At 40.0% G+C, this 13,888-nt stretch overlaps 1 protein-coding gene across 1 annotated transcript in view; it reads left to right on the top strand.

Annotated features, from left to right (window-relative positions):
• CDK19 (cyclin dependent kinase 19) overlaps positions 1-13,888 on the top strand; it is a 217,847-nt gene that overhangs the window by 123,495 nt on the left and 80,464 nt on the right. Inside the window, 1 exon segment of the mRNA XM_084623122.1 lies at positions 5,578-5,718. Within this exon segment, the coding sequence (XP_084479248.1) occupies positions 5,578-5,718 (141 nt within the window).

Genomic DNA, 13,888 nt, shown 5'->3' with positions numbered 1-13,888 from the left:
GGGGCCTAGCTTCTGACTCCAAGAGACACCAACACGTAACTCATCAAGATCGATCACAGAGCCCACTTAGATACTCCTATTTTATAGCTTTTCCCTACCTCAGCTTTGATAGGCTCAGTTTTCAATTTAAAGAAAATCACACCATTGAACAGATGGAAGTCTCATGGTAAGCACTTGGGACCTGAGTTTGCTGAAGTGCTAAACCAACTTCTGACAGCAATAGCCTCTTCTGTAGGCACAAAAGGAATATTTTCTTCATTTGGACTAATTCATTCAAAGTTGATAAATTGATTCGGAGTTGAAGAAACTGGAAAATTCATCTTTCTCTTCTCATCATGAATAAAAATGAGGAGGAAGCAGATGAGATCTGCTAGTTTTAAAAGTTTGAAGGATAGCCTGAGTAGCTTATCTTCAACAAGCTTAAGACTGGTCTATGCTGCAAACATAGGTCAGGTTAACAGGGCTGTGAAAAAGTTTCTCTTGGCAAGGGCAAGGCGGGGGGGGGGTGCAGGTTCATTCCTGGTTCTTACTCCTTCTCACATAGCTTAGGGGCCCTAGCATCCCCAGAAGGTGTGAGGCTCACCCCTACAGAGTTCTGGGTCTGGAGACACTGAGGGAGGAAGGGTAGTTCTGGCTAGGCTTCATCCTTCCCCCTTTCCTCAATGCTATAGTACTTGCTGAAGGCTGCTTTTGTGTCTGCTCTGCCAGACTGACAGTTTTTCTGCTACTGTGGAAGATGGTATGCTGGAAGAGAAGGGTCACTGATCTAAGCTGGTATAACATTTCATAGGTTCTAAGAAAAAAGACACAGTGAAAACTATGCTGGACATGGTGTGAGGGGTTGTGAGGTGTTCAGTGCTTATATGCTGATCCAAAAAAGAATTAACTAACTTCATGGAGGATAGGTCTATCAATGTCTACTAGCCAAAATGGTCAAGGACGCAACCCTATCCTTTGGGTGTCCCTAACCTCTGACTGTCAGAAACTGGGACTGGATGACGAAGGATGGATCACTCAATAAATTGCCCTGTTCTGTTTGTTCCCTCTGAAGCATTTGGCACCAGCCATTGTTGGAAGACAGGATACTGGGATAAATGGACCATTGGTCTGACCCAGTATGGCTGTTCTTATGTTCACCATAATAGGAGGTTTCAGCAGCTTTCAGTTTGGACCTTTTTTCTTACCAGGTTTTGCAGGCCAGTTGGGAAGTACTGGGTCCATTGTTGATAGATATTGTCAGTGTTTCCCTGGGTGAAGGAAGAACAGTGGTTCCAGCAGCTCATAAATAAGTCAGTTTTCAAGAAATCAACTCATGATGTTGTCAGTCGTGTTAACTGTGAACCTGTATCTTATCTACCATTTTTAGGCAACGTCATTGGGAAGGTTGTAACAAAGCAACTCTGGCAATTTCTTGATTTTTCAATTTCCTTGAGCTTCAATAATTTGATAATAGACTGGATTTGGGGCAGAAATAACACTGATTATAGTAGCATGGTAGCCGTGTTAGTCTGTATCAGCAAAAATGAGGAGTTGTAGCACTACAAAAGTGATTTTTCCTCCCTTCTTGTCAACTGTTAATAGCCCACTTCCACCTTAATTGAATTGGCTCGTTAGCACTGACCCCCCACTTGGTAAAGCAACTCCCACCTTTTCGTATGCTGTGTATTTATACCTCTCTACTGTATTTTCCACTCCATGCATCTGATGAAGTGGGTTTTAGCCCACAAAAGCTTATGCCCAAATAAATGTGTTAGTTTCTAAGGTGCCACAAGGACTCCTCGTTGTTTTTACTGATTATATTAGTTGATGATCTCCTCCTACCAATGGACAAAGATGGTCACTCTTAAGATAGATTCAGTTCAGTGACATAGCAGTGAAATATTCTGTATCCCAATCCCTTGGTCTTGAATATATCTTACATTTAAATTTTACTCAGTACTGAAATTGTAAGTGGGACAGGATCAGATCAAGTGTGTAGAATAGTGTAAGACTGTCTCTACTGGAGACAGCAGTAACTGTAGTTTTTGCTTTTGTTTTGTAGGAAATGGAATTTGAGAGACCCATCTACCTCTGTTGAGGGAAACTATCAATTATAATTGACTTGTAAAATTGGGTGGGATTGGAAAGAAAGTAAAGCTGCACTTAGTACGGGACAGTAGGCTTTGATTAGACCTTTAAAGGAGAATCTCTCCAGAGAGGGTTAGATAACTTTCCAACAAACTTTAATACAGTATTAAGTCCCTGACTCTTTTATAGTTGTAATTTTTTAACATCTACCTCTCATTTGTGTTCTTTCGCAAACCTTGCTCAAGATGGCTATGCGTTTGTTTCATTTAAGTATCCCTAACCAGCGTTGTTCTTTTATGGTGGGGATTTCTCTACATGCAATGATATGGTCTGGTTTTAAAAAAATATTTTTGTAAGGATTGGTTTCTTGCAAAGATCATTAGCTAGTTTTGAAATGGATCCACTGAAATGCTTTTATCAGTACATGCTCCATGAGAAAGGACTAAGCTTTCACTAATTGCTTTGGTGTGTGGGTCTTTGACATGGTAACCTCTACATATTTTATTGCTGCTTCTGAATTTTTGATTGTATACCAATAAAAGATTGGTTTTTAAAATTTTTTAAAAAATTGTTGTAATTAGCAGCAGCATCTTTTGAAAAGCTCTTTGAAGTACATAAGAGAGTTCTAGAGTGAATTTGTGTGTGGGGGGGTGGAGGGTGAGAAAACCTGGATTTGTGCTGGAAATGGCCCAACTTGATGATCACTTTAGATAAACTATTACCAGCAGGACAGTGGGGTGGGAGGAGGTATTGTTTCATATTCTCTGTGTGTATATAAAGTCTGCTGCAGTTTCCACGGTATGCATCCGATGAAGTGAGCTGTAGCTCACGAAAGCTCATGCTCAAATAAATTGGTTAGTCTCTAAGGTGCCACAAGTACTCCTTTTCTTCTTGTCCAAGGAACAATTCACAGTACTGAGAGCAAGGAACTCCCTGTTCTCGCTCTCAAACTCCTTCTGTGACATGACTGAAAAGAAAAACTTCAGGGGAAGTTCCTATCTAATATGTAAAATGATCTCTTAAGGGTTTCATTTAGTGTTATCAGAATATTCAGGCATTTGGATACCCGGCTGTAGGAGTTTGGTGTTTATTTACTAATTGTATGTTGGGGCGGCAAGAACTAGTAACCTTATGGCTTTGTCTGTACTAGGCATTTTTCTGTATTTCCCACCATCATCATCACTTGTGGAAGCAACAATGAGAATATTAGTGTTGACAAGGAGTTGCCAGTTTTTTAACCCCACTGTGTCATCAAAAGCTGGTCTGAGTATGGTTCAATGACATGGTGTCTAAAATACCAGTGGCTGGCCTATGTTAACTCTCCCCACAGAGGAACTTCACCAGTGGTAGCAATGGTGAGAACGATGTCTAATGTAGACACAACTTCTTGTTACGGCCTGATATCTAAAGCTTCAAAGCTGGGAAAAAAAGTTTGAATTAGGCAGCTTCTACTGAAAATTCAAGTAATTCAGTCTTGTCGCTGCTCAAATTAATACCTTGAATTGCTCTAAATAAATGTATGTAAATGGTCTGTATGAATTTCATCCTGAAAAAAGCTCATTGAAAGTTGGCTTGTTATGCATGGTTCTTTGAATCTCAGTCTGTGAGAATCTGAGTTATGGTGCGCTGCACCTTATGCACATGAGATTGGAACCTTTTGAGTACCAGTATCTGTTGGGACCACACCTGTGCAATGTATGTCCTTGTGCACTCCACCTCGCAACTAAGGGCATATAGGGCAGAGTGGCTCTGACTGCCTCTCACTTCCCTTTTGCTGTCACTGACAGCGAGAGGAAACTTTGTAGTGTTCACCTGCTACCCCATAGTGCCCCTTCATTAAAGTAAGGATGTAAATATTTGTAAATATTAGTAGTTACCATAATTAGTTCAGGAGCATTTTTCTACCGTCATGGCAGCTCTTTTTTGTTTTCTTTAGATTTTCTGTCTTTCGCCTGAGTACTAATTAGTGCCAACGTGCCTGCCTGTGTAATGGCCGAGTCTAAACCCTCTGACTTCAAGCCATACCAATCATGTGATGGACTTATTCCATTAACTGATGGACACAGTTGGTGTCTTTTCTTTTTCAAGAGCCATGGATCCAGACCATTGCGCTGTGTGCTGGTCCTTCTTTACCAGAACTTATCACTCCAGAGATACTTGGCTTCAGGAGGTAGAGTTTTAGCCATCCATAAGGGGTTAATTGAGTTTTGAAAGGTGTTCTCTTATGCCAAAAAGGGACTCTTTTCCTATTGATCCCAATCCTCAAGTATCCCTGTAAATAGGGATGAACCCAAAGGCTCACTGGGCCAAATGGCACCAAATCTATTCTGGTATTGAAACAAAGATTCTTCGTAGGTACCAAGATCCCCAGTACAGTAGTCCACAACAGCATTACAGGCCTATTCCTACCTACTGACATTGAGCCCCTGGCATTGGCCTCAGATCTGATGCCACTAGTACCGGTTTCTCTGGCACAAGAAAGAATTAAACCCTCAGTACTGGTAATGTCTTATCCTCCCACTGAGATGTCACCATCATCTCTAGAACATATTTAATCTTCCTTCTCTTCACCCACATACTCTTTCCAGAATTAAGATGAGACCTATCTCCAGATGTCCATTCCCCATCTCCTCTCAGGGATTCCCCAAACAATTCCTGAATCACCCTCTTCCTAGAGATTATCCAAGTGGATCATTCAGTGCATTACATCTTGCTGCCAACTAGCAGATATGCCCCTTCCCTCAGGCAACAGGGTCCACTCAACTAGAGCCGAGGCATCCTCTTCAAAGACCCACAAGGCAGCCACGGGGACCTAATTTTATATCTTTAATAAACATTAGGCTCTGGATCAGAGAGCAAATCAAATGCCAAATTTGGGAGAGCAGTTCTGTAGCTAGAACTCCTCAGACCCTCCTTTATTAATCTGGGAACTGCTAGTCCATCACCATAAGTGGGATCCATACTGACCAAGACTCAAGGTGAGAATGATTACTTATCCCTACAGTAACTGTGGTCTTTAAATTGTTTTGTCCTTATGAATCCCATGACCACCCCTCTTCTCTGTTCCTTTGGAGTCCATCTGTGCTGGGATTGTGAATGAGCAAGGAAACTGAGAAGCAATCAGGGCTGGTCTATCCCGTATGCCGTTGGGTGGATGCAGGGTACAGGTGTGGCTCCAGTGGACATTGCTGGACAAAAGAATCCAATCTCATGCACATGCAGCACATATGTACCATAAATGGGGTGGTGTCCACATGGAAAAAACATTTCTAAGAACCACAATGACTGCAAAGTGGTAAGTAGTTACTGTTTTGGTATTATCTAGATTTTCTTTAAAAATTAGTAGGTGTGTAACACTGAGAACACATACATCTGAAAAATAATTGGAGACAAAGCAAAACCTTTGCAAAGCAAAAGGCAACAACCTCTTTATTTCTTTCCCTTTGTTAATGTTGTTTGAGGAAACTTACTTTGTTAAAAAAGCTTCATGTTTCTACTTTTTATTTCTAGCATATTATCAAGTTTCACCGTGCCTCAAAAGCAAATAAAAAGCCCATGCAGTTGCCAAGATCTATGGTTAAATCACTACTCTACCAGATCCTTGATGGAATCCATTACCTCCATGCAAACTGGGTGCTTCATAGGGACCTGGTAAGTACTCTGTTTTATCTGATATCGAAAAGTTCACATATGTATTCTTGGGAAGAGGAAGAAAAGTCACAAGTAATAATCTTGCCTATCGATCCTTACAGCTCTTCCTGTTATTGTTACTGGATACCATTGGAGGCTTTAAAAATAAAAACAAGCTATGTGTTCACATTGTTTTTATCTGCCACATCTGAACTGAGACAATGATACTGCATCCGGTAAAAGGAATGCAGATACCAATATCTGAAAACAATACACCAGCCAGCTGGTATGTATTTGTAGTATAAGTGTGTGCTCTACTTTAAAAGTGCAGTTTACTATGAAGGAGATAGATAACTTGCACATAAGCCAAACAGTGTGTAAGGTTATCAAAAGCTAGTGAAACACTAGGTTCTTCTGTGGAGTATTTTTTTCATGTGATATTTTTTCTGGCTGTGGGAAGTGAATTGAGATCAAGTTGTCAGCTTTGCAAGTTTCACATGACCTAGAGTGGCTCTTGAAAGTGGTTGCAGATTATGAAAGCTGCCAATTGCCCCATCTATGCTAGGTGTTTTTTCTGAAAGTTTCCCACCATTTCTAACACTAGTGCTGCGAAACACTAACGTAGACAGCCAATAGAATTTCTTTGAGAAAGGTAAACAACATAGTGGTCAAATGTTCTACGATTGTTAGAACTCTACCTGTGGTACAAATGGTGGGAGCTCTAAAGAAAAGTAGTCTAGTATATACAGTTACAGAAGGCTAATATTTGGATTTTTTTTTGTAGTTACCAACAGCTTTTTGGCCTGCTACTAGCATCGCCAAAAGATTTCAGTCATTTTCAAGTTTTGATGGATGAGAAATGGGTTGTTGCCATATCGTAGTGATCAAATGAAAAGAGGAAATCAGGCTCATATTTCTAGTTGCCAGGATAACTGCTTCATTGCAAAACGTTAATGAAGTTTATTAAAGTTGACCTGTTCCTCAGTGGTTTTTTAAACCTTTAGCAGGTTATTCCACTACTTTTAGATATTAATATATTTGTGCTTTTCTGCATCTGGAATGGTAGTTCTGAGCAACAGTAGGAAACAAAGTTCAAAAAGAGGACTGATTGTAGTGCTGAATTTCCCATTTTTCTCAGAAGAAGGTCTGTGAAAGAAAAGTGTCACTTATGCAAAATGTGAAGACATAATTAAAAATGCCTTAAGACAAAAACCTAAAAACAAAAACTGCTCAACTACATTTAAAGAAAGTATAAATGATCTTAAGACCATGCCACATATAGTCTCAAAGATGTGTTCTCTTAAGAACTTGGTTTCTTGGCAAGGCAGCTACCTATAAGAAGCCTAAAAACTTGGGAATTTCTCTCTCTCTAACCTATGCTATTTATGCTCAGGTTGGCTGATGATACTTTTGTGGATCCTATCTGTTGTCGGTATATATGGAGCAAAGATGGTGCCAGGAGTCTTTGTATTCTTCCTTAGAAATGACAGTTGTTTTTGTGGGAAGGAAGAAATTTTTCCGAATCACACATGGAATGATGGTGCCAAACAGAGCTTTCTATAACTAGGAAAGGAGAAGACCAGAAGACTCTGAAGTTCACTGGGTTCTTGCTATGTAAATCTAATTTACTAGCACGTGCTTAGATATCACAGCAAGGGGGGCTACAGAAAACCCATAAACACACACACTGTACTAGTGATTAAAGACACTCAGAATGCATGTGTGTTTTAAAAGAAAGAACTGCAGAATAAAGCCCCTTTTAAGAATCTTGTAAGTCTCAAGTAATTTAAATCACATATTGATGCACAGCAAACAATACAGTTCTGTAGAAAAGGACCTGGGGGTTACAGTGGATGAGAAGCTGGATATGAGTCAGCAGTGTGCCTTTGTTGCCAAGAAGGCTAATGGCATATTGGGCTGCATTAGTAGGAGCATTGCCAGCAGATCGAGGGAAGTGATTATTCCCCTCTATTTGGCTGTGGTGAGGTCACATCTGAGTATTGTGTCCAGTTTTGGGCTCCCCACTACAGAAAGGATGTGGAGCCCAAAGGAGGTGGTGGAATCTCCATCCTTAGAGGTTTTTAAGGCCCAGCTTGACAGAGCCCTGACTGGGATGATTTAGTTAGTGTTGGTCCTGCTTTGAGCAGGGGTTTGGACGAGATGACCTCCTGAGATCTCTTCCCACCCTAATCTATGATTCTATGATTCTATTTGCTCTAGTGGTTCACATCCACTATTGAGATCGGAGTTAATATGCTCATTTAGCAACTCATTTAAATGTGTAATGATAAAAAAACTCAGTTATGTTTCCGAACATATCCACCTTCTTCCTTCCTTGTTATTTGTACTTATAAAACAATTGTATCTACATTTCCATTAAACTGAATCAAAGTGTGTGTATGTGAACTATTTCCCTTATTCCCTAAGCCTGATATTTGTTTCTTGTTTTGTCTTAGTTGGTTTGGTTACACCCTTTGGAAACAAAATACTTTTTTCTATTTTATGTAAAGCAGTGTTTTACAGCTGGGCACATGGTGTCTTCCTGATTAGATAGTGTAAGTAATTTCAAGTTATTTGTAGCAATTCAGCAAGAATAAGAATCCTGGGAAAAAACGTAACATGTAAATGTCATAAATTTACAAATCTAAAGCTATAACAATATCAGAGAATATTTATATCATAGTACCAGTCAAACTGTTTTAGTATAATGCAACAGGAAATGATGTTTAGAATTTACTGCACACAAACTACATTGAAAAATGCAGAAACATAAGAGCTATACACTTGCCAGAGTAGTGGGTGAGATATCATACATTTTATTGTGCTGTTGCACTTGTGACGTTGCACTCCATATGATTTATGAAAATATGCTTATAAATGTGAGTATGATGTAACTGGAATACGCTTTATGCAAAAGGTATCTTGTAAGGTATCATTACAAAGCTTATCATCTACTGAGTGTGTTCATCCCATTTGTTTGCATGTATTATTTCTATGTCTGGAGTTAGAAGAATAAGATATAAACTTGTATTACTAATGTAAACATATTAAGTGGACGCCATTAAGAGTGCTTCAGAATCAATTAATTGTAAATGACACTGTTTACTTGCAAATCTTCCTGTGTACATGTGGGCCAGCCCAGGAAGAATGGAGGCTGTGGTCTCACAGGCCATCTGATCATGTCACATGATGCTGGAATCCATCTTAAATCTGGTACTTTTCCATTTAGAAGCGGGGGGGGGGGGGATGGGGACCCAGAGAGACAAAAGATTCCCAACTTGTGCCACAGCTATAAAAGGGGGTGGAGCAGGACAAAGAGGCTGCCAGTCATAAGAAAACCCTTGCTTACCACCTAAGATGTCTACTGGAACTAACAAGGACTATACCAGGGGAAAGGATTGGGCCCAGATGAGGAAGGAGTCTAGTCCGTGAAAGAAGCTTATTGGAACATGTCTGAGGGTGAGATATTACTTGTAATCAGTTTCTTAATGTATTAGGCTTAGACTTGTGTGTTTTTGTTTTATTTTGCTAACCACTAAAATCCTACTTTTTATACTTAATAAAATCACTTCTATTTATTAATAACCCCAGAGTAAGTGATTAATACCTGGGGGAGCAAACAGCTGTGCATATCTCTCTATCAGTGTTATAGAGGGCGGACAATTTATGAGTTTACCCTGTATAAGCTTTATACAGAGTAAAACAGATTTATTCAGGGTTTGGATCCCATCGGATATCTGGGTGCTGGAGCTGAGCTGTTTTTAGTTAAAGTCTGCAGCTTTGGGGGCATGGCCCAGAGCCTGAGTCTATGTTGCAGCAGGCTAGTGTATCTGGCTCAATAAGGCAGGGTTCTGGAGTCCCAAGCTGGCAGGGAAAACAGGCTCAGAGGTAATTTCAGCACAGCAGGTGACAGTCCCAAGTGGATCTTTGTGACCAAACCTGTCACAGCATTTAATCAAAAGAAAATGGCAAAAAATTAGATAGTAAATATATTTATAAAAATAAATTAAAAAGGCGTGAAAAAATTTTAAAGGCGCCATTTGTGCTCGGTGGGGGAGCAGCCGCTGCCCCGCTTCCCCCTAGTTACGCTACTGATTCTAAGGTTTAAATGTTCAGGTTAAATTGATTACTATTGGTTATTGAGATTTTTTTTCTTTAGATTTAATGTAACTGTGTTGATAAACTTTATAATATTGGGGTTAATTTTTTTCTGTGGGAGATTGAAAGACTAAATGGCTTTGTACAAATATGAATTTTTTTTAGATTAAATACTTATTTTTCATCCGCAGAAAAGCAGCTTTCGAGAGGATATTCCTTACCTGATTATACTATTTAATAAGGTGTACATTTTAAAAGATGAAAGTAATTAACCAGTAGAACAATTTACCAAGGGTTGTGGTGGATTCTCTATCACTGACCATTTTAAAATCAAGAGTGGATGTTTTTCTTATAGATATGCTCTAGGAATTATTTTGGGGAAGTCTGTGGCCTGTGTATTACACATGAGTGATCACTCTGTGATCACAATGGTCTCTTCTGGCCTTGGAATCTAAGAATCTGTGAATACGGCAAAGAAGAAGGGAGCATAGGATTTGGGACAAGAGCACAGTCTTTATGTTGTCACTACTGTCAAGTTTTAATTTCTTTCAATAGCATTATGTCCCTTTAATGACCTTGGAGATAGTGTAGTAATAGTCTACAAGATACATAGACTTGTTGCCTATCAAGACATTTAAAATGATACTTTCTGATTGGATTACATGTTGCTGGGTGAAGAAAAGAAAATCTTAACATAAGAATGGCCACATATGATAAAACCAAAGGTCCATCTAGGCCGATATCCTGTCTTCTGAAAGTGGCCAGTGCCAGGTGCTTCAGAGGGAATGAACAGAACAGATAATCATAAAGTGATCCATTCCCTGTCACCCATTCCCAGATTCTGTGGGAACTGTGCATGGCACAGGCCTTCCCTTCCTGGATAGAGTTAGGAATGCAATCAAGGTCTCCCTCCTTTGATGCTACACAATGCTTCATTAGCCTTCAATGGGCCATGTTTTGTGCAGAATGCACACTTTACCTTAATTAACACTTCTTTTCTTGTTTGGGAGTTACACAATTACAGAGGTTGACAATGCAAACACTCAGCGTAACTTTATATCATGGGCTACAGAGGTTATAAGTGAAATCAATACATGCAGTATCCTACAAGTATTCCATAAAGTCTAAATGCTGAACACATTCTTATAACACTAATATCTGCTTTCGACTCTAATTTAATTTTACCCTAACTCTTTGAAAAGGTGACTTGGTGGCATTAAAGGGTAAGCTTGAAATGCATCCGCTACAACCACATACTTCAGAAATAATGGAGTTTTTGCCTTCTGACTAATTCTGTGTGGTCCTTTAGAAAATGGATCATTTTGCCTAAACAACCACAAGATCTGGAAATACTCTTAAGTAGCCAAAAGAACCCCACTGCAGAATCCACCACACACTGTCCACAGTGCTTTTTAGAATAATGTTATTAAGAGTTCCAGACATTCTGGCAATTGTCAGATATTGCCTGTGACATTATCCCTTTTTACAGCCTATATTCATTACTGATGGAAAATAAGAGGCCTGAGCCATTTCATTATTTTTTTTTTCAATCTTTTTTCTTATAACAAATTCTAGGTGCCAGTTTCTAGAATAAATACAAAAATACTATACACCAGAAACAAGAAAAGACTAATTTACACAGTTGCTTAGGTTCCCAAGCATTAACTTAAATATTTCTAGCACAGGATTTTTATGGCATGTATTAAATTTAAGGAAATCAAAGCCAAGAGGAGGAAAGACATGGGAAGGAGTGGGATGGGGAGAAACAGAGGGGATGGGAAGAGGCATTATGTGGATTAGTCCCCTGCCTTTCATCCAGATGTCCTGAAGGGATCTTTAGCTAATCAGTTCTAGGAAATTGTCCCAAATGGATTCAAATTTTTCTGGGGTTTGCTGTCTATTTTATGTGATCCTTTCCTTCGCAGCCGGGTCTGCCAGTCCATTATACCAGTGTTTGTGGTTTGGAGGACTATTTACTTTTCCAGTGTGGCAAAATTTGATGTCTTGCTGTGACGGAGTGGGAAGTATTGACCTGAGGATGTTGCGTGGGAATTTTACTGGTACTGTCTGCATTGGTGCTGGATGGTGATGGGATATCAGGGTGTGACTTCACTTCAGGGATGATACCTGAGCATGTAACCTGAGCCCAGGTGACACCTTCTGCCCGGGGAAACTGGAGAAAGGCTGGAGGAGGAACCGGAGTGTGTGGCTGGAGGAGAGTGCTGGAAAGGGTTTCAGTTGGGAGCTGGCTGGGGAAATGGAGGGAGACCCAGGACCAGGGTCTAGGCTCCCTTCTCCCCAAGATGGACCTGACTGAGGGGGTCCTGTTGTTTGTGCCTACAAGCTCTGTTTGGGACTGTGTTCCTGTCATCTAATAAATCTTCTGTTTTACTGTCCGGCTGAGAGTCACGGTGAATCACAGGAAGTGGGGGGTGCAGGGCCCTGTCTCCCCAACGTGCCGTGACACTTGCAACCAGTAAAGTTCAGTGTAGCTATCTGCTTCGGTATAATGATAGCTTCCATTTCCAGGGTACATGGCCCATTATGCAGGTATCTGCTTTAAGGTCAAGTGAAGTCTCTATGATTCTGTTAATTCTCTCCTGTAGGAGCTATTTTACCTAAATGTTCGTAGGGCCAGAGACAGGGAGAGACTGACACTCTAGCTCTGTGGTAAGGGCACTTACGATACAGAAGACCCAGTTTCAAGACCCTGATTCAGTACCCTATCCCCCAGGCTGTAGACTCTCTGGCTATGTCTACAATACCACGGTAAGTCGACCTACGCCACGCAACTCCAGCTACCTGCATAATGTAGCTGGAGTCGACGTACCTTAGGTTGAGTTACCACAGGGTCTACAGCTTGGGTGGTTGACGGGAGAAACTCTCCCGTCGACCTACCTTACTCTTCTCGTCAGGGGTAGAGTACAGGGGTCGACTGGAGAGTGATCTGGTGTCGATTTGGTGGGTCTTCACTAGACCCATTAAATCGACCGCTAGTGGATCAATCTCAGAGCATCAATTCTGGCTGTAGTCTAGACATACTCTCTTTTGTGCGGAATCAGGCAGAGCGGGGACTTGAATCTGGATCTCCCATATCCTGGGTGAGAGCCCTAACCACTGGGCTATTGGCTATTTTGGGGTCATTTTCATGAAACATTTAGAAATATCTCATTTTCACAGAACAAAAACAAATGTGGAAGAAACCTTGAAATTTTTCATGAAACGAAATTATTTTCTGGCAAGTCCTAATTAATATTTCCATGTGTTCTGAGATCCTCAAGTGAAAAATGTTATACAGTACAAATTATATAATATTATCTTTTTGATGAACTCATCCCAGCGAATTGGAAGCATTAAAGAGCATATAAAATAAAAGTTAATTACATGGCTTGTAGGTAGTGAGAAACTGATCATGTTTGGAAGGACTCCTTAGTGGGGGAGAGTGTTATTTGTATTGATTTATAGAATGCTATAAATTTACACTGCACTCTACAAACATAGAGTAAAAGATGTTTCCTGTTTCAAAAAGCTTGTCCTTAAGATGGTGATTAATTTTAAAAAATTACCTAAAATGCTGCAGAACTGAAGCAGTTTTTTTCAAAACAGAGGCAGTTTTTCAATGTTCCTTTTCAGATTATAAATGAAGCAAAATGTATGTGCTTTTGAAAGATGTAACCTACAATGACCAATACAAGAATCACTTCAAAGAAGTCTGACGATCTCCCCTTCCACAAGTGAATCTGAGCAAGGATTTTCAAAAGCTGATATCAAAAGTAAATTTAGACTTATGTTCACTCATCAGTAGTTTGACAACCAGTTGCTGAGCAGGAATGCAGAACTGTTGGAGTCTGCCCTGCTGCCAACAATTTTGTGCTAGCTTGAAGATTTTCTTGGTACCAATCAGGATGTATACATGCCTTTCTATAAATAAATAAGTAACCAACTAAACTGTCTGCCTGTTTGTTTAGCTTTTAGAATATGCTTTCCATTGAAAAATGTAAGTCCTTACAATAGATATCGCTTGTGATTTTTTGGTCTTGATTGGTGCTTTTCTCCATCTGTCTACTGGTTCCCATATTGTACAAAAAGAATT

This window comes from Lepidochelys olivacea (assembly GCF_965140295.1).
Source record: "Lepidochelys olivacea isolate rLepOli2 genome assembly, chromosome: 3".
NCBI lineage: Eukaryota > Metazoa > Chordata > Testudines > Cheloniidae > Lepidochelys > Lepidochelys olivacea.
Note: the sequence above shows the minus strand (reverse complement) of the source record. Positions and strands in the feature narration are given on the sequence as shown.